Below are 23,016 nucleotides of genomic sequence, written 5' to 3' on the forward strand. Positions count from 1 at the left end.
TCACCCAGCCAGAACATCTGAGATCTAGTGCTTCCTAATGTAACAGACTAGCATATACACAGACTAGCATATACACAGACTAGCATATACACAGACTAGCATATGCACAGAATAGCATATCCACAGAATAGCATATACACAGACTAGCAAAGACACAGACTAGCATATCCACAGACTAGCATATGCACAGACAAGCATATACACTGACTAGCATATACACAGACTACATATATACAGACACACAGACTAGCAAATACCGACTAGCACATACACAGACAAGCATATACACTGACTAGCATATACACAGACTAGCATATACACAGACACACAGACTAACATATACACAGACACACATACTAGCATATACACAGACTCGCATATAAACAGATCGGCATATACACAGACTGGCATATACACAGACTTCCATGTACACAGACTAGCATATACAGACACTAGCATATACACAGACACACAGACTAACATATACACAGACTAGCATATACACAGACTAACATATACACAGACACACAAACTAACATATACACAGACACACAGACTAGCATATACACAGACACACAGACTAGCATATACACAGACTAACATATACACAGACACACAGACTAACATATACACAGACTAGCATATACACAGACTAGCCTATACACAAACTAACATATACACAGACTAGAGTATAAACCGACTAACATATTCACAGACAAGCATATTCACAGACTAACATATTCACAGACAAGCATATTCACAGACTAACATATACACAGACACACAGACTAACATATACACAGACCAGCATATACACAGACTAGCATATACACAGACTAGCCTATACACAAACTAACATATACACAGACTAGAGTATAAACCGACTAACATATTCACAGACAAGCATATTCACAGACTAACATATTCACAGACAAGCATATACACAGACTATTATATACACAAACACACAGCCTAGCATATACACAGACTAGTATACACAGACTAGCCTATACACAAACTAGCATATACACAGACTAGAGTATAAACCGACTAACATATTCACAGACAAGCATATTCACAGACTAACATATTCACAGACAAGCATATACACAGACTATTATATACACAAACACACAGCCTAGCATATACACAGACTAGTATACACAGACTAGCATATACACAGACACACAGACTAGCAAATACACACAGACTATCATACACACAGACTATCATATACACAGACTATCATATACACAGACTAGCATATACACAGGCTAGCATATTCACAGACTAGCACATATACAGACACAAAGACTAGCAAATACACAGACTAGCAAATACACAGACTAGCATATACACAGACAGATATATACACAGGCTAGCATATTCACAGACCATCACATATACAGACACAAAGACCAGCAAATACACCGACTATCATATACACAGACAAGCAAATACACAGACAAGAAAACACACAGACTAGCATATACACAGACTATTATATACACTGACTAGCATATACACAGACTACCATATATACAGACACACAGACTAGCAAATACACAGACTAGCACATACACAGACTAAAATATACACAGACACACAGACTAGCATATACACAGACTTCCATGTACACAGACTGACATATACACAGACACACAGACTAACATATACACAGACCAGCATATACACAGACTAGCATATACACAGACTAGCCTATACACAGATTAGCATATATACAGACACACAGACTAGCATATACAAAGACTAACATATACACAGACTAGCATATACACAGACACACAGACTAGCATATACACAGACACACAGACTAGCATATACAAAGACTAACATATACAGAGACTAGCATATACACAGACAAAGACTAGCATATACACAGACTAGCATATACACAGACAAAGACTAGCATATACACAGACTAGCATATACACAGACTAGCATATACACAGACTAGCATATACACAGACAAAGACTAGCATATACACGGACTACCATATACACAGAGTAGCATATACACAGACTAGCATATACACAGACAAAGACTAGCATATACACAGACTAAAATATACACAGACACACAGACTAGCATATAAACAGACTTCCATGTACACAGACTAGCATATACAGAGACTAGCATATACACAGACATACAGACTAGCATATACACAGACTAACATATACACAGACTAGCATATACACAGACTGACATATACACAGACACACAGACTAACATATACACAGACTAGCCTATACACAGATTAGCATATATACAGACACACAGACTAGCATATACAAAGACTAACATATACACAGACTAGCATATACACAGACTGACATATACACAGACAAAGACTAGCATATACACAGACTACCATATACACAGACTAGCATATACACAGACTACCATATACACAGACTAGCATATACACAGACAAAGACTAGCATATACACGGACTACCATATACACAGACTAGCATATACACAGACTAGCATATACACAGACTAGCATATACACAGACTACCATATACACAGACTAGCATATACACAGACAAAGACTAGCATATACACAGACTAGCATATACACAGACTAGCATATACACAGACTAGCATATACACAGACTAGCATATACACAGACTAGCATATACACAGACTAGCATATACACAGACTAGCATATACACAGACTAGCATATACACAGACTAGCATATACACAGACTACCATATACACAGACTAGCATATACACAGACAAAGACTAGCATATACACAGACTAGCATATACACAGACTAGCATATACACAGACTAGCATATACACAGACTAGCATATACACAGACTACCATATACACAGACTACCATATACACAGACTAGCATATACACGGACTGACATATACACAGACAAAGACTAGCATATACACAGACTACCATATACACAGACTGACATATACACAGACACACAGACTAACATATACACAGACCAGCATATACACAGACTAGCATATACACAGACTAGCCTATACACAGATTAGCATATATACAGACACACAGACTAGCATATACAAAGACTAACATATACACAGACTAGCATATACACAGACACACAGACTAGCATATACACAGACACACAGACTAGCATATACAAAGACTAACATATACAGAGACTAGCATATACACAGACAAAGACTAGCATATACACAGACTAGCATATACACAGACAAATACTAGCATATACACAGACTAGCATATACACAGACTAGCATATACACAGACTAGCATATACACAGACAAAGACTAGCATATACACGGACTACCATATACACAGAGTAGCATATACACAGACTAGCATATACACAGACAAAGACTAGCATATACACAGACTAAAATATACACAGACACACAGACTAGCATATAAACAGACTTCCATGTACACAGACTAGCATATACAGAGACTAGCATATACACAGACACACAGACTAGCATATACACAGACTAACATATACACAGACTAGCATATACACAGACTGACATATACACAGACACACAGACTAACATATACACAGACTAGCCTATACACAGATTAGCATATATACAGACACACAGACTAGCATATACAAAGACTAACATATACACAGACTAGCATATACACAGACTGACATATACACAGACAAAGACTAGCATATACACAGACTACCATATACACAGACTAGCATATACACAGACTACCATATACACAGACTAGCATATACACAGACAAAGACTAGCATATACACGGACTACCATATACACAGACTAGCATATACACAGACTAGCATATACACAGACTAGCATATACACAGACTACCATATACACAGACTAGCATATACACAGACAAAGACTAGCATATACACAGACTAGCATATACACAGACTAGCATATACACAGACTAGCATATACACAGACTAGCATATACACAGACTAGCATATACACAGACTAGCATATACACAGACTACCATATACACAGACTAGCATATACACAGACAAAGACTAGCATATACACAGACTAGCATATACACAGACTAGCATATACACAGACTAGCATATACACAGACTAGCATATACACAGACTACCATATACACAGACTACCATATACACAGACTAGCATATACACGGACTGACATATACACAGACAAAGACTAGCATATACACAGACTACCATATACACAGACTAGCATATACACAGACTAGCATATACACAGACTAGCCTATACACAGATTAGCATATATACAGACACACAGACTAGCATATACACGGACTACCATATACACAGACTAGTCTATACACAGATTAGCATATATACAGACACACAGACTAGCATATACACGGACTACCATATACACGGACTACCATATACACAGACTAGCATATACACAGACTAGCATATACACGGACTGACATATACACAGACAAAGACTAGCATATACACAGACTAGCATATACACAGACTAGCATATACACAGACTAGCATATACACAGACTAGCATATACACAGACAAAGACTAGCATATACACGGACTACCATATACACGGACTAGCATATACACAGACAAAGACTAGCATATACACGGACTACCATATACACAGACTAGCATATACACGGACTACCATATACACGGACTACCATTTACACAGACTAGCATATACACGGACTACCATATAGACAGACTACCATATACACAGACACACAGTCTAGCATATGGAGCTATACGTTGTACTGCTGGAGATACAGAGGCAATTAATCTGATGAGAAACAACTGCTCTGCTGCTGTGGGTGGGTGGGGTGTGTGGGTGGGTGTGTGTGTGTGTGTGTGTGTGTGTGTGTGTGTGTGTGTGTGTGTGTGTGTGTGTGTGTGTGTGTGTGTGTGTGTGTGTGTGTGTGTGTGTGTGTGTATTGAGTTTGGCTGAACTCTTACCTCTGTGCAGAGTTGCTTTAAGACGAGTGAGAGTTTATATTTCAGACTGCATGTCAGATGGCTGGAGAAGAGGCAGGCACAGTGAGTCCCCCTGGAGAACCCCTTAACCTTCCTGGAAGCCCCTCCACGCTCCTAATTACCCCTCATCTAACCCCATCCTCCTCCTCTACCTCCTCTCTATCCTCTACCTCCTCTCTAACCCCCTCTACCTCCTCTGTATCCTCCTCTACCTCCTCTCTAACCTCCTCTCCCTCCTCTCTATCCTCCTCTACCTCCTCTACCTGCTCTCTATCCTCTACCTCCTCTCTAACCCCCTCTACCTACTCTCTGTCCTCCTCTACCTCCTCTCTGCGCTCCTCTACCTCCTCTCTATCCTCTACCTCCTCTCTATCCTCCTCTCTATCCTCCTCTACCTCCTCTACCTCCTCTACCTCCTCTCTATCCTCCTCTCTATCCTCCTCTACCTCCTCTACCTCCTCTACCTCCTCTCTATCCTCTCACTCCTCTCTATCCTCCTCTACCTCCTCTAACCCCCTCTACATCCTCTACCTCCTCTCTATCCTCTACCTCCTCTTTAACCCCCTCTACCTCATCTCTATCCTCTACCTCCTCTCTAACCCCCTCTACCTCCTCTCTATCCTCTACCCTCCTCTCCCTCCTCTCTATCCTCTACCTCCTCTCTATCCTCCTCTACCTCCTCTCTATCCTCCTCTCCCTCCTCTCTATCCTCTCTAACCTCCTCTCCCTCCTCTCTTATCTCCTCTACCTCCTCTCTATCCTCTCTATCCTCCTCAACCTCCTCTCCCTCCTCTCTATCCTCTACCTCCTCTCTAACCCCCGCTACCTCCTCTCTATCCTCCTTTCCCTCCTCTCTATCCTCCTCTCCCTCCTCTCTATCCTACTCTCCCTCCTCTCTACCTCCTCTCTATCCTCTACCTCCTCTCTATCCTCTACCTCCTCTCTATCCTCTACCTCCTCTCTATCCTCTACCTCCTCTCTATCCTCCTCTACCCCCTCTCTAACCTCCTCTACCTCCTCTCTAACCCTCTATGGAAAGGGGAGACTCCCATGAACACGATGTTCTCCGTTTTGCTCTACAACCCCCACCTGTGTCACGGGCCTGTTCTAAAGCTAATCCATACAAATGAATGGAAGTATGGAGCTAGTTTTGTGCCAACAAAATGAAGGGGTTAAGTATGTCTGCTGCCCTACAGAATGCTCTCAATGGTGCATCTATAGGATGTTGTCAGGGTCTTAGCGGCATTACCAAATTTCTTCAGCCGCCTGAGGTTGAAGAGGCGTTGTTGTGTCACGATGTCGGTCTGGTGAGTCTATTTCAGTTGATGGAGGGGTTATTTTCCTGGCACCATTCTGCCAGGGCCCTCACCTCCTCCCTGTAGGCTGTCTCATCGTTGTTGGTAATCAGGCCTACTACTGTCGTGTCATCAGCAAACTTGATGATTGAGTTGGAGTATGTGTGTGGCCATGCAGTCATGGGTGAACAGGGAGTACAGGAGAGGGCTGAGCGCCCTGCCGTTTGGGGCCCCCGTGTTGAGTATTAGCGTGGCGGATGTGTTGTTACCTACCCTTACCACCTGGGGGCGGCCCGTAAGGAAATCTAGGATTCAGTTGCAGAGGGAGGAGTTCAGACCCAAGGCCCTGAGTTTAGTGACGAACTTGGAGCGTATTATGGCGTTAAAATTTGAGCTGTAGACAATGAACAGCATTCTCACATAGTTTTTCATCTTGTCCAGGTGTGAAAGGGCAGTGCGATGGCGATTGCGTCAACCGTGGATCTGTTGGGGGCGGTGTGCAAATTATAGTGGTTCAAAGCACTTCATGACGACAGAAGTGAGTGCTACGGGGCGATAGTCATTTAGTTCAGTTACCTTGGTTTGCTTGGGTACAGGAGCAATGGTGGCCATCTTGAAGTAAGTGAGGAAGACAGACTGGGATAGAGAGAGGTTGAAAATGTCAATAAACACTCCAGCCGGCTGCATACTCTGAGGACACATGCCATCCGAGCTGTCAGCCTTGCGAGGGTTAACACACTACACACGTCAACTACAGAGATCGGGAGCCCATAGTCCGCAGAACATATCCCAGCCCACATGATCAAAACAGTCCTGTGGAATGGATTCCGATTGGTCAGACCAGCATTGGACAGACCTAAACACGGCTGCTTCCTCTTTTCATTCTTGCCTATAGGCATAATTGAGTCATGGTCTAATTTGCAGGGGCGGGGGGCGGGGGGCTTTTGTATCCGTCTTGAAATGGCGAATAACAATGATCCGATGTCCTATTCCCACGAGTGAGATGTGTTGGTTTCTTAACCGTTTACTTCAATGGTCTATATCAGGCTCACGCAGAGTGTTCCTGGGTAGCATTTCACTACACTCACATTAACATCAGTGACAAATAAACAAATACGATTTGATTTGATTTAGTCTTAAACAAATCTACTTTGAAACAAAAGTCTACAGCTCACAGACACGGTTATAGGCTTAAAGAAAGAAGACCCCTATTTTACATATAGACTCGAAATGTATTCAATTTTGAGTTTGCATCCCAATATTACACTTGATATACATCATAGAGAAGACTGAAATGTAACAAAACTGGGCTTTATTCCCCGGCTACCATAAATGAAGCCTTGGGATATGCTGTTTTCCAATTTGTTCAAAATTCCCTGTGTATTTCCTTGGGGGCAAGCGCAGTGTCGGCTTGTGAGGGTGATGTACACAGCCGTGATACAAAAAGCTGTGAATTCTTTCAGGAGATACTGAGGTCTGCATTTAGAGAGGAGGTAGAGGAACCGACAACTACTGTGATTATTATTATTTGACCATGCTGGTCATTTATGAACATTTGAACATCTTGGCCATGTTCTGTTATAATCTCCACTCGGCACAGCCAGAAGAGGACTGGCCACCCCACATAGCCTGGTTCCTCTCTAGGTTTCTTCATAGGTTTTGGCCTTTCTAGGGAGTTTTTCCTAGCCACCGTGCTTCTACACCTGCATTGCTTACTGTTTGGGGAGTTTTAGGCTGGGTTTCTGTACAGCACTTTGAGATATCAGCTGATGTACGAAGGGCTATATAAATACATTTGATTTGACTTGCATTTGATCGTGATTCCAGGTCAGGGGAACATAGAACCTCTGAAGGGTTTTGTACACGCCTACAATCACATCATGAGTTGTTGATCATGAAAGAAACTCTTCCTCCTTTGTTTTTCCCACTAAGCTCTTTTAGCCTGACTGCGCGATGAAGCCAGAGGATTAGATTTCAAAACTAAACGTCCTCTCCTAGGATTAACCCTGAGGTATCATCTCCCACAAAAAACCCTGCTCCACTAGGGGTCAGAGGTTAACCTGACTGTGAAGGCCCAAGTTCCCTCTCTGTGTCACAAATAGCACTCGATTCGCTATTTAGTGCATTACTTTGGCTTGGTCAACTACATAGGGACTAGGGTGCCATTTGTGACATTAGAACTGGCTGTCTTACAGGAAGTGACAGTTGAACTGGCTGTCTTACAGGAAGTGACAGTAGAACTGACTGTCTTACAGGAAGTGACAGTAGAACTGACTGTCTTAAAGGAAGTGACAGTAGAACTGGCTGTCTTAAAGGAAGTGACAGTAGAACTGACTGTCTTACAGGAAGTGACAGTAGAACTGACTGTCTTAAAGGAAGTGACAATAGAACTGACTGTCTTAAAGGAAGTGACAGTACAACAAGGCTAAACCCATGTTAAGAGTTCAACAAGTTATGCTTTACATTTACAATGAATTGGTACAGGTTACATGTTGCCCCTACTATGAGCTGTGAGGGGGGTCTGTCTGTATGTCTGTGGCAGCAGTTGAAACCTCTGACAACATCTAGAGGGGATCTGAAAGGAACTGTGATCACCTACTGCCACCTTGTGGAGACCAAATAACATTCTGAAATTATTCCACAGATTTCATGATACTCAACTGGCTTCATACTTTTGCATTTTGAGCATTTACTAAATTAACTTTTGACTTGACCAAGAGTCAGTGTTAGAATATTACCTAGTTCATGTTAATACGAGGCTCTGAGGCTGTGGTCGGCTATTAATACCTTGGTATCTCTTCAGCTCCAGTGGTGTTCCAGAATGCATTATGTCAGACCCTGCAAGGCATTTCAGGTGTGAAAAACATCAGTGAGGTAGGTAGCCTAGTGGTTATAGAGTTGGACTTGTAACCAAAAGGTTGTAAGATCATATCCCCAAGCTGACAAGGTAAAAATCTGTTGTTCTGAACAAGGCAGTTAATTCACCGTCCCTAGACTGTCATTGAAAATAAGAATTTGTTCTTAACTGACTTGCCTAGTAAAATGATGAATTGTTTTGTTCCCAGACCCACGAAAGTCTATGCTAGGTAAAGCTCCGCCTTATCTCAGCTCACTGATCACCATAGCAACACCCACCCGTAGCACGCGCTCCAGAAGGTATATCTCACTGGTCATCCTCAAAGCCAACACCTCATTTGGCTGCCTTTCCTTCCAGTTCTCTGCTGCCAATGACTGGAACGAATTGCAAAAATCAATGAAGTTGGAGACTTACAGTGGGGCAAAAAAGTATTGAGTCAGCCACCAATTGTGCAAGTTCTCCCACTTAAAAAGATGAGAGAGGCCTGTAATTTTCATCACAGGTACACTTCAACTATGACAGACAAAATGAGGGAAAAAAAATCCAGAAAATCACATTGTAGGATTTTTAATGAATTTATTTGCAAATTATGATGGAAAATAAATATTTGGTCAATAACAAACAAGCAGATAGATCAAATAAAATACAAGGTGTAACCTGACAAATCTATGGATATAGCAGCCTGTAGACTAATATGTCTGTCAACAGGTAGGCCTAACTGTTATTTATTAAATAGGAAGAAATGGGCTCCAACACAAAGCCATCTTGTTGTTAGTAATTCAAATGAAGACGTTGAAGCCAAATAGCCTGCATATCAGGCTCTCATTTCCCCACATAGAGGCTACATTTACATTCAGAGAAATTCATCAACAAAGCCAGAAAGGTGAAGATTGTACAGTAGACAGTGCTCAGTTGACTGTGCAACAACAATAATCATCATCATTTAGTATACTTCTATAACGCTTTTCATAGCACCTCAAAGCAAAACAACAAACAAGCAATATGTCATGACAGGTCAACCAATAGAGGCCAGGTCTTTGAAAGCTGCTTCAGGTGAAGATAGAGAGGGGTCAGTTCATAGCTTGAGCAGAGAGAGCTGGTCAGAGGATGGTAGACGATAGAGTCTGCTGGTGATCTGGTAGAGGGTTAAGTCAAACTCTTCCAAATCGGGGTAGCAGGCACTTGGTTGATGCCCTCAGCCGCCCCGGGCTCCAGAAAGCTCACCACACACAGTTCAGAATAGTAGCCAGTCGTCCTCACTATGAGCCCTCTGCCTCAACACTGTTGTATTCCTCTGTCTCCCATTCTTATCACGCTTCAGGCCACTCCTTAAATGATGTTCTCCAAAGATCTGGAATTGGCAGCCAGATGAAATAAAAAAGATAGTACTGTGTCCAGATGCATTTTTTTTCAAACAAAAGCTAGCTAGCCAAGCCAAAAAGTGTTAACCTGTCAGTCAACCTGCAAATCTGTGGCTCAAAAACACCAGATATATGCAATAAAAACTAATTGTTATCAAAAACAAAAGAGCTGATAAAAAAAACTATGAAAAACACCTAAAAATAACAAAATATGTACAAATTTACAGGAGCTCTGTGCTTAGGCTGCTATTATGGCGCCATGGCAACTATAGAACTCAACATCAACTGCTGTGATGTCAGCGCCCTCCTATGGATTCTGTTTCATTACAGAATGTCTCTATAATTTAGCCAAGGTTGTGAAAACGAGAACGTTCTCCAGTTTCTACTCAGGCTCTTTTATTTTTCAATGTTTGTCTTTATTTTATGCATTATTTCTTTTGGCAAACAATGTTTAACTTTCTGAATTCTTTATTCTTTCCAAAACAAAGCAAGAAACATCTTTATTCTTCCATTACGTTATTCTATCCAATAGGCCACATTGTTGATGTGAATATTCAGAAATCTGCATGAAGTAGATGTGTGCATTTTCCCACCAGTGGTGTTTCCGCCAAACGGACTTTTGTGCGGATAACAATCCGAACGTGATGACGTACTGAAAACAAAAATAAATGTTTCGCTTAAAGCTGCAATATGTCACTTTTTGGGTGACCCGGTCAAATTCACATAGAAATGTGAGTTGTAGATCTGTCATTCTCATTGGAAGCCAGTCTAAGGGGCGATAGATCTGTCATTTTCATTGGAAGCCAGTCTAAGGGGCGGTAGATCTGTCATTCTCATTGGAAGCCAGTCTAAGGGGCGGTAGATCTGTCATTCTCATTGGAAGCCAGTCTAAGGGGCGGTAGATCTGTCATTCTCATTGGAAGCCAGTCTAAGGGGAGGTAGATCTGTCATTCTCATTAGAACCCAGTCTAAGGGGAGGTAGATCTGTCATTCTCATTGGAAGCCAGTCTAAGGGGAGGTAGATCTGTCATTCTCATTGGAAGCCAGTCTAAGGGGAGGTAGATCTGTCATTCTCATTAGAACCCAGTCTAAGGGGAGGTAGATCTGTTATTCTCATTGGAAGCCAGTCTAAGGGGCAGTAGATCTGTCATTCTCATTGGAAGCCAGTCTAAGGGGTGGTAGATCTGTCATTCTCATTGGAAGCCAGTCTAAGGGGCGGTAGATCTGTCATTCTCATTGGAAGCCAGTCTAAGGGGCGGTAGATCTGTCATTCTCATTGGAAGCCAGTCTAAGGGGCGGTAGATCTGTCATTCTCATTGGAAGCCAGTCTAAAGGGCGATAGATCTGTTCTATGCGTGCTATTTCTATGCTTCACATGCCTAAGTTTAGTTTTTGCAACTTTTACTTACCGACTTTGTACACCAGCTTCAAACGGCTGAAAATACAATATTTATGGTCATGGAAAATATATTTCACAGTGGTTTAGATGGTACAATGTTTCTCTACACTATACTTGCTTGTCACAAACTGAAATTAAACAAACCATTAGAATTTTCTGCAACCAGGAAATGGCAGAGCAATTTCGTATACCAAATCAAAATATAAAGTTCAATGGTTTTCCAATGCATTTTTCACTCTAATGATAGTTGTCACAAAGACTGTTGAGTTAAAATAGCGCATGGGCCTACTCTGATCTTGGCACCTGCTCTCTAGCCAACAGCTCAGTGCTGGTAGGCTACTCTACATGATGACATTATAGTGGATAAGAGTGGTAATATTTTTATTTGTCAAACAGCAGTCAAGCATTAATCATCATATCACCAGAATAAGACCCCCGATATTTATTGGAAAAGAGCATCAAGCTCATCACCTTGTGCTTTCGCCCCCCCCCCCCCCCCTCCCCCCAGTGATGTTCATCATCACTTATTTCATCTGTAGCCTAATAAATGCTGTCCCGAGTCGTGGTGGGAGGACCACACACCATATCATCACGACTCCCAAGTTTACTTCGTTATTATACCAATGTTTGCACATAAAAGGTATTTCTAGCATATTTAATTTTACACAAAAACATCCCACCATGTCTTAACAAAAATATGATCACTTCACTCGCATAAAAACTGTGGATGGAAACCGAGTGAGTTATTTGAAGAGTTTCTGGTCTGGATCTGCCTGTAGATAGATGAACTCTTCCACGGGTGAGGTTGAGCCTGACGACCAACAGCTGTTTCTACAAGTAAACACCATCACAGTACCAAACTCCAGCCCCGGATTCATCTCTACATCCCCCATCTCTACCGCCGACCTTGACCCAGTGTCTGTCCTCTGCAGCAGGCTGACCAGAGCAGGCATCAGTTGTAACTCAAACACCCTGATTCCTCCACAGTGACAGCAGCCAGGTTTAATCCAAGGCAGGTCCGAGGGGGGGTCAGACAAGAAGAGAGGAGACCCGTGCCAGCTGTACCGCAACACCTGCTCCGGACATACAGAGATCCTCTTCATGAAGCGGGAGAACACTGCGTCTCCATGTCTGGGGTTGTCCTTCTCGTACCTCTCCTCCCCTCCTCCCCCCTCAGTGCTCCCGATCATCCCTACTCCCTCTCTCTGCTCGTACTCCCTCAGCAGAGTCTCAGCGTGCTCCAGGTCTGACTGACCACCCAGGTCCGTCTCATCCACCACACTGATGTAGAAAGGTCTGTAGGTAGGGATGTTACCCGTTACCTCCCCTTCCTCCTCCACCACCTTTTCTCTTCCTTCCAGACTGAGTCCCTGAAGCTTGCCGCTCACATCCATCTCAAAGGAGGTCCCGGTGAGTAAGAGGATCTCAGGATCCTTTCCCCCCATATGAGCTTGGTTCTGGGCCTTGTCCCATCCATCTCCCCCCTCCTGCTTGTCCTCTTCCTCACCCCAGTCATCAGTCCCATCACACCAATATGTGGTTGTCATGGGAACCTCTTTAACTGAGGCTTGGCCTGGAGGTTGGACCACATGGTTGGTTCTGACCTCTGATTCCAGACACTGAGAACGCAGAACCCTCCAGCTCTCCGGTTGTCCGCTGCACTGTGGCCCGGGGCAGGCGAACACATTCAGGGTGCGGTGGTAGGGAGACGCCGCTAGGGGGCAGTACACCTGCACCACATGGGCCATGACCGCGCTGCATAGCCTACAGCGTGGACGTTGCCATGATATCACTGGAAGCTTGTCCGGTTGGTCGCCAATTTTGTTCGTCAAGTAAGACATCGGATATCGCTTTGAATCGATTTCCCCATCACACAGTCCGATGAGAACTGCCGCGTCAACTGCAGCCATACTATTCTACTATTGTTTAGTTGTTAGAACTGGACTTGAAGCCCTTCGCCATGTTGAAACTCGTCAGCAAGCCCCGTGACGTAATGACGCACAGACATGAGGCATAACGCAAGTGACGTGTCCGCGCAAGCGCATGAACGAAGCGCCGGTTTCAACGAGGTATTTTTCAGGATGTGAAGCGATAGTTTAATTTAGTTATTGTTGTGTTGTACATAAGAGTACGTTTGGTGCAATCGTTGCTTGCACAATGTTGGGATAGCTAGTAAATTAATTAATTAGTTGAACATAAAGTATTTGATTTTAGTTCCCTAACTTGTTCGGTGCAAGTTATTTTGCAAACATAAGGTGTTTGTTCACCGTTTGCCTACGATTTGTGTTTGTACGTTAAAGTGATTGTTTTGTTGTACCTAGCTACTTTACCTTGCTAGTTAATATCTATGTTTAACTATCTCGCATTGTAGGTTCCATTGGTAAGTTAGCTAGCTTAGAAAGCCCATTTCTGGCGTTGTGGATGATTTAACTAGCTATAGAAGTCGATAATAAAAACATTATTGATGGCAACTAATGCTGACCATGATTTGATCCATTGTAGCCAAGTTGTAATCGTCCCATTGAAGCCTGAGCCGAGATGTTTGGTCCCAAACCGACACTTCGGGACCGCCAGCACCTTTACCAGCTGATCATCAGCCAGCTGTTGGATGAATGTTACACCAACGTGTCTAACAGCCTGATCCCAGAGATCAAGACATATTCCCACGCATCATTCATTTGATGTTTTATTTAGGTAATAGAGACATGATCCTATATAAATGTAAGGTTTGACATTATTGTTATAGTAAAATATTATATCTGTTTCTGCTTCTTGCAGTCTACAAATTATTTTGCTCAACAAAAAAATTGATCTGTGGCTGAATCTAGTTGATAATCATGTCACTGTTTTGGGTCAATGTCAGGATACCAGCTACATGTCACTGTTTTGGGTCCTGGGTCGATGTCCGGATACCAGCTACATGTCACTGTTTTGGGTCCATATCAGGATACCAGCTACATGTCACTGTTTTGGGTCCATATCCGGATACCAGCTACATGTCACTGTTTTGGGTCCATATCAGGATACCAGCTACATGTCACTGTTTTGGGTCCATGTCAGAATACCAGCTACATGTCACTGTTTTGGGTCCATATCAGGATACCAGCTACATGTCACTGTTTTGGGTCCATGTCAGGATACCAGCTACATGTCACTGTTTGGGGTCCATATCAGGATACCAGCTACATCACTGTTTGGGTCCATGTCAGGATACCAGCTACATGTCACTGTTTTGGGTCCATGTCAGGATACCAGCTACATGTCACTGTTTTGGGTTGTACTATATTGCGTCATTTCATTCATCAATATTGCCTTGTAAATGGCGACAGTGCAGTATGCTAGCAACCTGTCTACAGTGTTGTGCCACAGTGTTTTAATGAACTGTATCGTTCATTCCCGTGGAGAACGATGATGGTGCAGTCAGGTGGTCCGACACATCGACCTGGAGTTTCAGCGCCGTCTCCTGAGGCGTCTTGAGTAGGATACTCGCTGTGTGACACCCCATAAAGGTCCCTGTCGTGCTGCCACATACAGCCGAGACGGGCAACCCATCGCTACGAGCTCGGCAGACGCCTCCATCAAATTCTCTGGACGCAGAACGTATGCTGGCCAAGAGTGCCATGCCCACAGAGGTGAGACGCAAAGGAGGCTAAGTCCCAATTCTTCACTATTCTCCTAAATTGTACACTTGACACTCATGGATTGAGAAGTATTAGCGTGGAGTTTTCCACCGTTTGTTAAATCCATGACTGGAAGTGTAGAGAATCGGGATGCGTGCTCTCCCCTGCCTAGTGCTCTACATTTGTCCCGGAGCCCGGTGAACAGAACTGTGCTGCAGACGTTGTAATATTATCCCTGTGTGTTCTAGCTGATGATGAATGAGACGGCCCAGCAGAACACGGAGAACCCGCCTGTGATCAGAACACTGCAGAACCATGTTTACGAGCTCACGTCTGGCATTCCACCCCACCGAACAGATTCTGGCGTCAGGGTCACGTGACTACATCCTCAATCTGTTTGACTACTCCAAGCCCTCTACCAAGAGGGCCGTCAAACACATACAGGTCTGTAGGGACGGTCTGGGCCATCAAACACATACTGGTCTGTAGGGACAGTCTGGGCCGTCAAACACATACTGGTCTGTAGGGACAGTCTGGGCCGTCAAACACATACTGGTCTGTAGGGACAGTCTGGGCCTTCAAACACATACTGGTCTGTAGGGACAGTCTGGACCTTCAAACACATACTGGTCTGTAGGGACAGTCTGGGCCGTCAAACACATACAGGTCTGTAGGGACAGTCTGGGCCGTCAAACACATACTGGTCTGTAGGGACGGTCTGGGCCGTCAAACACATACTGGTCTGTAGGGACAGTCTGGGCCGTCAAACACATACTGGTCTGTAGGGACAGTCTGGGCCGTCAAACACATACAGGTCTGTAGGGACGGTCTGGGCCGTCAAACACATACAGGTCTGTAGGGACGGTCTGGGCCGTCAAACACATACTGGTCTGTAGGGACAGTCTGGACCTTCAAACACATACTGGTCTGTAGGGACAGTCTGGGCCGTCAAACACATACTGGTCTGTAGGGACAGTCTGGGCCTTCAAACACATACTGGTCTGTAGGGACAGTCTGGACCTTCAAACACATACTGGTCTGTAGGGACAGTCTGGGCCGTCAAACACATACTGGTCTGTAGGGACGGTCTGGACCTTCAAACACATACTGGTCTGTAGGGACAGTCTGGGCCGTCAAACACATACAGGTCTGTAGGGACAGTCTGGGCCTTCAAACACATACTGGTCTGTAGGGACAGTCTGGACCTTCAAACACATACAGGTCTGTAGGGACAGTCTGGGCCTTCAAACACATACTGGTCTGTAGGGACAGTCTGGGCCGTCAAACACATACAGGTCTGTAGGGACAGTCTGGGCCTTCAAACACATACTGGTCTGTAGGGACAGTCTGGACCTTCAAACACATACTGGTCTGTAGGGACGGTCTGGGCCGTCAAACACATACTGGTCTGTAGGGACAGTCTGGGCCGTCAAACACATACTGGTCTGTAGGGACAGTCTGGGCCGTCAAACACATACTGGTCTGTAGGGACGGTCTGGGCCGTCAAACACATACTGTCTGTAGGGACAGTCTGGGCCGTCAAACACATACTGGTCTGTAGGGACGGTCTGGGCCGTCAAACACATACTGGTCTGTAGGGACGGTCTGGGCCTTCAAACACATACTGGTCTGTAGGGACAGTCTGGGCCTTCAAACACATACTGGTCTGTAGGGACAGTCTGGACCTTCAAACACATACTGGTCTGTAGGGACAGTCTGGGCCTTCAAACACATACTGGTCTGTAGGGACAGTCTGGACCTTCAAACACATACTGGTCTGTAGGGACAGTCTGGGCCATCAAACACATACTGGTCTGTAGGGACGGTCTGGGCCGTCAAACACATACTGGTCTGTAGGGACAGTCTGGGCCATCAAACACATACTGGTCTGTAGGGACAGTCTGGGCCGTCAAACACATACTGGTCTGTAGGGACGGTCTGGGCCGTCAAACACATACTGGTCTGTAGGGACAGTCTGGGCCATCAAACACATACTGGTCTGTAGGGACAGTCTGGGCCGTCAAACACATACTGGTCTGTAGGGACAGTCTGGGCCGTCAAACACATACTGGTCTGTAGGGACAGTCTGGGCCATCAAACACATACTGGTCTGTAGGGACGGTCTGGGCCGTCAAACACATACTGGTCTTTAGGGACGGTCTGGGCCGTCAAACACATACTGGTCTGTAGGGACAGTCTGGGCCTTCAAACACATACAGGTCTGTAGGGACAGTCTGGACCTTCAAACACATACTGGTCTGTAGGGACAGTTAGGGCCGTCAAACACATACTGGTCTGTAGGGACAGTCTGGGCCGTCAAACACATACTGGTCTGTAGGGACAGTCTGGACCTTCAAACACACACTGGTCTGTAGGGACAGTCTGGGCCGTCAAACACATACTGGTCTGTAGGGACAGTTAGGGCCTTCAAACCCATACTGGTCTGTAGGGACAGTCTGGGCCGTCAAACACATACTGGTCTGTAGGGACAGTCTGGGCCGTCAAACACATACTGGTCTGTAGGGACAGTCTGGACCGTCAAACACATACTGGTCTGTAGGGACAGTCTGGGCCGTCAAACACATACAGGTCTGTAGGGACGGTCTGGGCCATCAAACACATACTGGTCTGTAGGGACAGTCTGGGCCATCAAACACATACTGGTCTGTAGGGACGGTCTGGGCCGTCAAACACATACTGGTCTGTAGGGACGGTCTGGGCCATCAAACACATACTGGTCTGTAGGGACAGTCTGGGCCGTCAAACACATACTGGTCTGTAGGGACGGTCTGGGCCGTCAAACACATACTGGTCTGTAGGGACAGTCTGGGCCATCAAACACATACTGGTCTGTAGGGACGGTCTGGGCCATCAAACACATACTGGTCTGTAGGGACAGTCTGGGCCATCAAACACATACTGGTCTGTAGGGACGGTCTGGGCCGTCAAACACATACTGGTCTGTAGGGACGGTCTGGGCCATCAAACACATACTGGTCTGTAGGGACAGTCTGGGCCGTCAAACACATACTGGTCTGTAGGGACGGTCTGGGCCGTCAAACACATACTGGTCTGTAGGGACAGTCTGGGCCATCAAACACATACTGGTCTGTAGGGACAGTCTGGGCCGTCAAACACATACTGGTCTGTAGGGACAGTCTGGGCCGTCAAACACATACTGGTCTGTAGGGACAGTCTGGGCCATCAAACACATACTGGTCTGTAGGGACGGTCTGGGCCGTCAAACACATACTGGTCTGTAGGGACGGTCTGGGCCGTCAAACACATACTGGTCTGTAGGGACGGTCTGGGCCTTCAAACACATACAGGTCTGTAGGGACAGTCTGGGCCGTCAAACACATACTGGTCTGTAGGGACAGTCTGGACCTTCAAACACATACTGGTCTGTAGGGACAGTCTGGACCTTCAAACACATACTGGTCTGTAGGGACAGTCTGGGCCTTCAAACACATACAGGTCTGTAGGGACAGTCTGGACCTTCAAACACATACAGGTTAAAAGGATTAGACCTACACAGATCTGTGTCATGTCACTAACAGTGATGTGTGTTTCCTCCTCACAGGAAGCAGAGATGCTGCGGTACATTTCCTTCCACCCGTCAGATACATTTCTGTAGGTGGGGACGCAGCATCCCATCCTCCGCCTCGATGTGTGTCTCTCTTGATGTGTGTGTCTCTCTCTGGGTGTGTGTCTCTCTTGATGTGTGTGTCTCTCTCTTGGTGTGTGTCTCCCTCTTGGTGTGTGTGTCTCTCTCTTGGTGTGTGTGTCTCTCTCTTGGTGCATGTCTCTCTCTTGGTGTGTGTGTCTCTCTCTTGGTGTGTGTGTGTCTCTTGATGTGTGTCTCTCTCTTGGTGTGTGTGTGTCTCTTGATGTGTGTGTCTCTCTCTTGATGTGTGTGTCTCTCTCTTGATGTGTGTGTCTCTCTTGATGTGTGTGTGTCTCTCTTGGTGTGTGTGTCTCTCTCTTGGTGTGTGTGTCTCTCTTGGTGTGTGTGTCTCTCTTGGTGTGTGTGTCTCTCTTGGTGTGTGTGTCTCTCTCTTAGTGTGTGTCTCTCTTGGTGTGTGTCTCTCTCTTAGTGTGTGTCTCTCTTGGTGTGTGTGTCTCTCTCTTGGTGTGTGTGTGTCTCTCTCTTTGTGTGTGTCTGTTCATGTGTCTCTGTCTTGGTGTCTGTGTGTGTGTGTGTGTGTGTTTCTCAGTGTGTGTGTGTGTCTTTCTCTCTTAGTGTGTGTGTGTGTCTTTCTCTCTTGGTGTATGTGTGTGTGTGTGTGTGTGTATATCTCTCTCTTGGTGTAAACAGAGATCTGTTTATTATGAGATGTTGTCCTGTCTACAGAGACCTGGCTGATGAACAACGTTATTTGGAATCTGAATGATGATAGTTCTAGTTATTTTATTTTGAAGGCAAAATGATCGACATTCCTATTTTTATTTCATCTTTTGATAAAAAGTGTTGTAACTTCTTTTTCACTTTTTTATGTATTTTTTGTCTTTCTGTCTGTCACAGATTTGTATTAAAACCTTGAAGTGATGTTTCCCTGTTTTTGCTAATCATATACACATAAGAATTATACCTGTTTTTGTGAGAAACACTGACCTGGGTCCTGGTCTGCTCTTCTAGTTCAATCAGACATTTGGATTGACAATGAAACAGACTGGCACCCAGGTTAGAGACACCTGCATGACGATTCACCATGAATTTAATTCCGCTGCTCTATCGATCGCTGCGTACACTGAGTATACCAAGTACCCCCCATTTTGCCCTCAGAAAAGCCTCAAGTCGTCGGGGCGTGGACTCTACAAGGGGTCGAAGGCGTTCCACGGGGATACTGGCCCATGTTGACTCCAATGCTTCCCACAGTTGTGTCAAATTAGCTGGATGTCCTTTGGGTGGTGGACCATTCTTGATACACACGGGAATCTGTTGTGCATGGAAAAACCCAGCAGCGTTAGAGTTCCTAACACCTGGCACCTACCACCATACCCTGTTCAAAGGCACTACTACCATACCCTGTTCAAAGGCACCTACCACCATACCCTGTTCAAATTCTCCCTCTTTCACCTGGTCAGCCTGTCAAGGAAAGAGCAGGGTGTTCTTAATGTTTTGTACACTCTGTATGTTCAGTCTAAACTGCCATCCTAGAAGTCGTTTGTGTGACTTCAAATTGAGGGGCGTTGTACACAAACTTATCAGCGATTGGATCGTTTAACAAATCGAGAGTATCAAAGTTGAAAAAGTCATCATGTAGGTCAGCTCTTGCTCAACCCATCGGTTTCTGAGAGCAATGAGAACGGTCAGAATTAGTTTAAATTCTAGAAATCGTTGGGACTCATAGTGGCGAAGAAACACCACTTGGCTGAAGCGAAGTCATAAAGTTGGGCTATGGGTGTTAGGTGGAGAAACAGAGAGAGCTAACAGACCTCACTGACGCAGGAGACCACAGCTTTCTCAGTGATTGGCTGCTTCTGTGGTCAGTGGTTTAGGCTGAGCACATAGGAAACTTCACAATAGACCGATGTTTACTGCTAGTCAGTGGTGTTTGCACATTTACACAGGAAAACCTACAGCGTTATTCTGTTCTGACTCATACCACAATATAACCTGACATCAGTGCCAATTTTCTCATGTAAGTCTTGGTGGGAAACATGCCAGCAAAGCCACAACACAGCGCTAACCAATACATTAATTGCACTATAACTGTGACGAGCGATGCCCACAAACTATTAAGGCCTACATAAAGCTGTTCCAACACCTTACCACAAATCATACTTCATTGACAGCATGGCCAATGTTGAATGTTTATAATTTTAAAGTAGGAAGAGAGACCCTTAATCTTAGACTTGGGACCACACAGCCACTCCATTGAATAGCAGGCTAATGATTACTTTGCAATGCTTGTAGTTAGCCACTGATTCCTTCCAAACCACTCATTGTTGAATTTGCGATTTCCAATTTGTGTAATGTTTGTCTAATGGAGCACTTGATTCATGATGACTGCTAGCTAAGATTTGAAAAGTATGATGTTGACATGATCAGTCCAATCTAAGCTACTGTACATATAACGTGATTTGACATAATTTGAAAAGTCTTCAACCCAGTCATATCCCCAACCCAGTTATACCCCCAACCCAGTCATATCCCCAACCCAGTCATATACCCCATATCCCCAACCCAAGAGGTAAAATATATAGTGAAAACAATAGTTGTCCTAAAACGGAACCTTGAGGAACACCGAAATTGTACAGTTGATATATCAGAGGACAAACCATTCACAGAGACAAACTGATATCTTTCCAAAAGATAAGATCTAAACCAGGCCAGAACTTGTCCGTGTAGACCAATTTGGGTTTCCAATCTCTCCAAAAGAATGTGGTGATTGATGGTATCAAAAGCAGCACTAAGGTCTAGGAGCACGAGGACAGATGCAGAGCCTCAGTCTGATGCCATTAAAAGGTAATTTACCACCTTCACAAGTGCAGTCTCAGTGCTATCATGGGGTCTAAAACCAGACCGAAGCAGTTCATATACATTGTTTGTCTTCAGGAAGGCAGTGAGTTGCTGCGCAACAGCCTTTTCTAAATGTTTTGAGAGGAATGGAAGATTCGATATAGGTTGATATAGGCAGTCATATCCCCCATACCCCCAACCAAGTCATATACCCGCAAACTAGTCATATCCCCCATACCCACAACCCAGTCAAATCCCCATACCCCCAACCCAGTTATATCCCCCACACCCCCAACCTAGTCAAATCCCCATACCCCAACCCAGTCATATCCCCCATACCCCCAACCCAGTCATATCCCCCATACCCCCAACCCAGTCATATCCCCCACACCCCCAACCCAGTCATATCCCCCAACTCAGTCATCTACCCCCAACCCAGTCATATCCCCCATACCCCAACCCAGTCATATTCCCCATACCCCCAACACAGTCATATCCCCCATACCCCCAACCCAGTCATATCCTCCATACCCCAACCCAGTCATATACCCCATACCCCCAACACAGTCATATCCCCCATACCCCCAACCCAGTCATATCCTCCATACCCCAACCCAGTCATATCCCCCATACCCCCAACCCAGTCATACCCCCAACCCAGTCATATCCCCAATACTCCCAACCCAGTCATGTCCCCCGTACCCCCAACCCAGTCATATCCCCCCCAACCCAGTCATATCCCCCCAACCCAGTCATATCCCCCCCAACCCAGTCATATCCCCCCCAACACAGTCATGTCCCCCAACCCAGTCATATCCCCCCAACCCAGTCATATCCCCCCCAACCCAGTCATATCCCCCCAACACAGTCATATCCCCCAACCCAGTCATATCCCCCAACCCAGTCATATCCCCCCGACCCAGTCATATCCCCCCAACCCAGTCATATCCCCCCAACCCAGTCATATCCCCCCTGACCCAGTCATATCCCCCCAACCCAGTCATATCCCCCCAAACCCAGTCAT

The 23,016-nt window shown here is 45.0% G+C and overlaps 1 protein-coding gene and 1 pseudogene across 1 annotated transcript; one reads left to right on the top strand and one right to left on the bottom strand.

Moving 5' to 3' along the window:
* Positions 1–9,707: 9,707 nt before the first annotated feature.
* On the bottom strand, positions 9,708–13,883 carry LOC139413947 (programmed cell death 2-like). Its single transcript, XM_071161838.1, has 2 exons — positions 12,036–13,883; positions 9,708–11,275 (listed from the first exon to the last, which is right to left on the bottom strand). Exon 1 carries the CDS (start codon positions 13,814–13,816, stop codon positions 12,650–12,652), a length of 1,167 nt encoding a protein of 388 aa, XP_071017939.1. The 5' UTR covers positions 13,817–13,883; the 3' UTR covers positions 9,708–11,275; positions 12,036–12,649.
* Positions 13,884–14,444: 561 nt separating this feature from the next.
* LOC139412703 (cleavage stimulation factor subunit 1-like) lies at positions 14,445–20,387 on the top strand (annotated as a pseudogene).
* The last annotated feature ends 2,629 nt before the right edge of the window (positions 20,388–23,016 follow it).

This window comes from Oncorhynchus clarkii, chromosome 7, assembly GCF_045791955.1.
Source record: "Oncorhynchus clarkii lewisi isolate Uvic-CL-2024 chromosome 7, UVic_Ocla_1.0, whole genome shotgun sequence".
Lineage (NCBI taxonomy): Eukaryota > Metazoa > Chordata > Actinopteri > Salmoniformes > Salmonidae > Oncorhynchus > Oncorhynchus clarkii.

Coding starts and splice junctions, on each gene's coding strand:
- LOC139413947 (XM_071161838.1), bottom strand. CDS start 13,816: ATGGCTGCAGTTGACGCGGCAGTTCTCATCGGACTGTGTGATGGGGAA.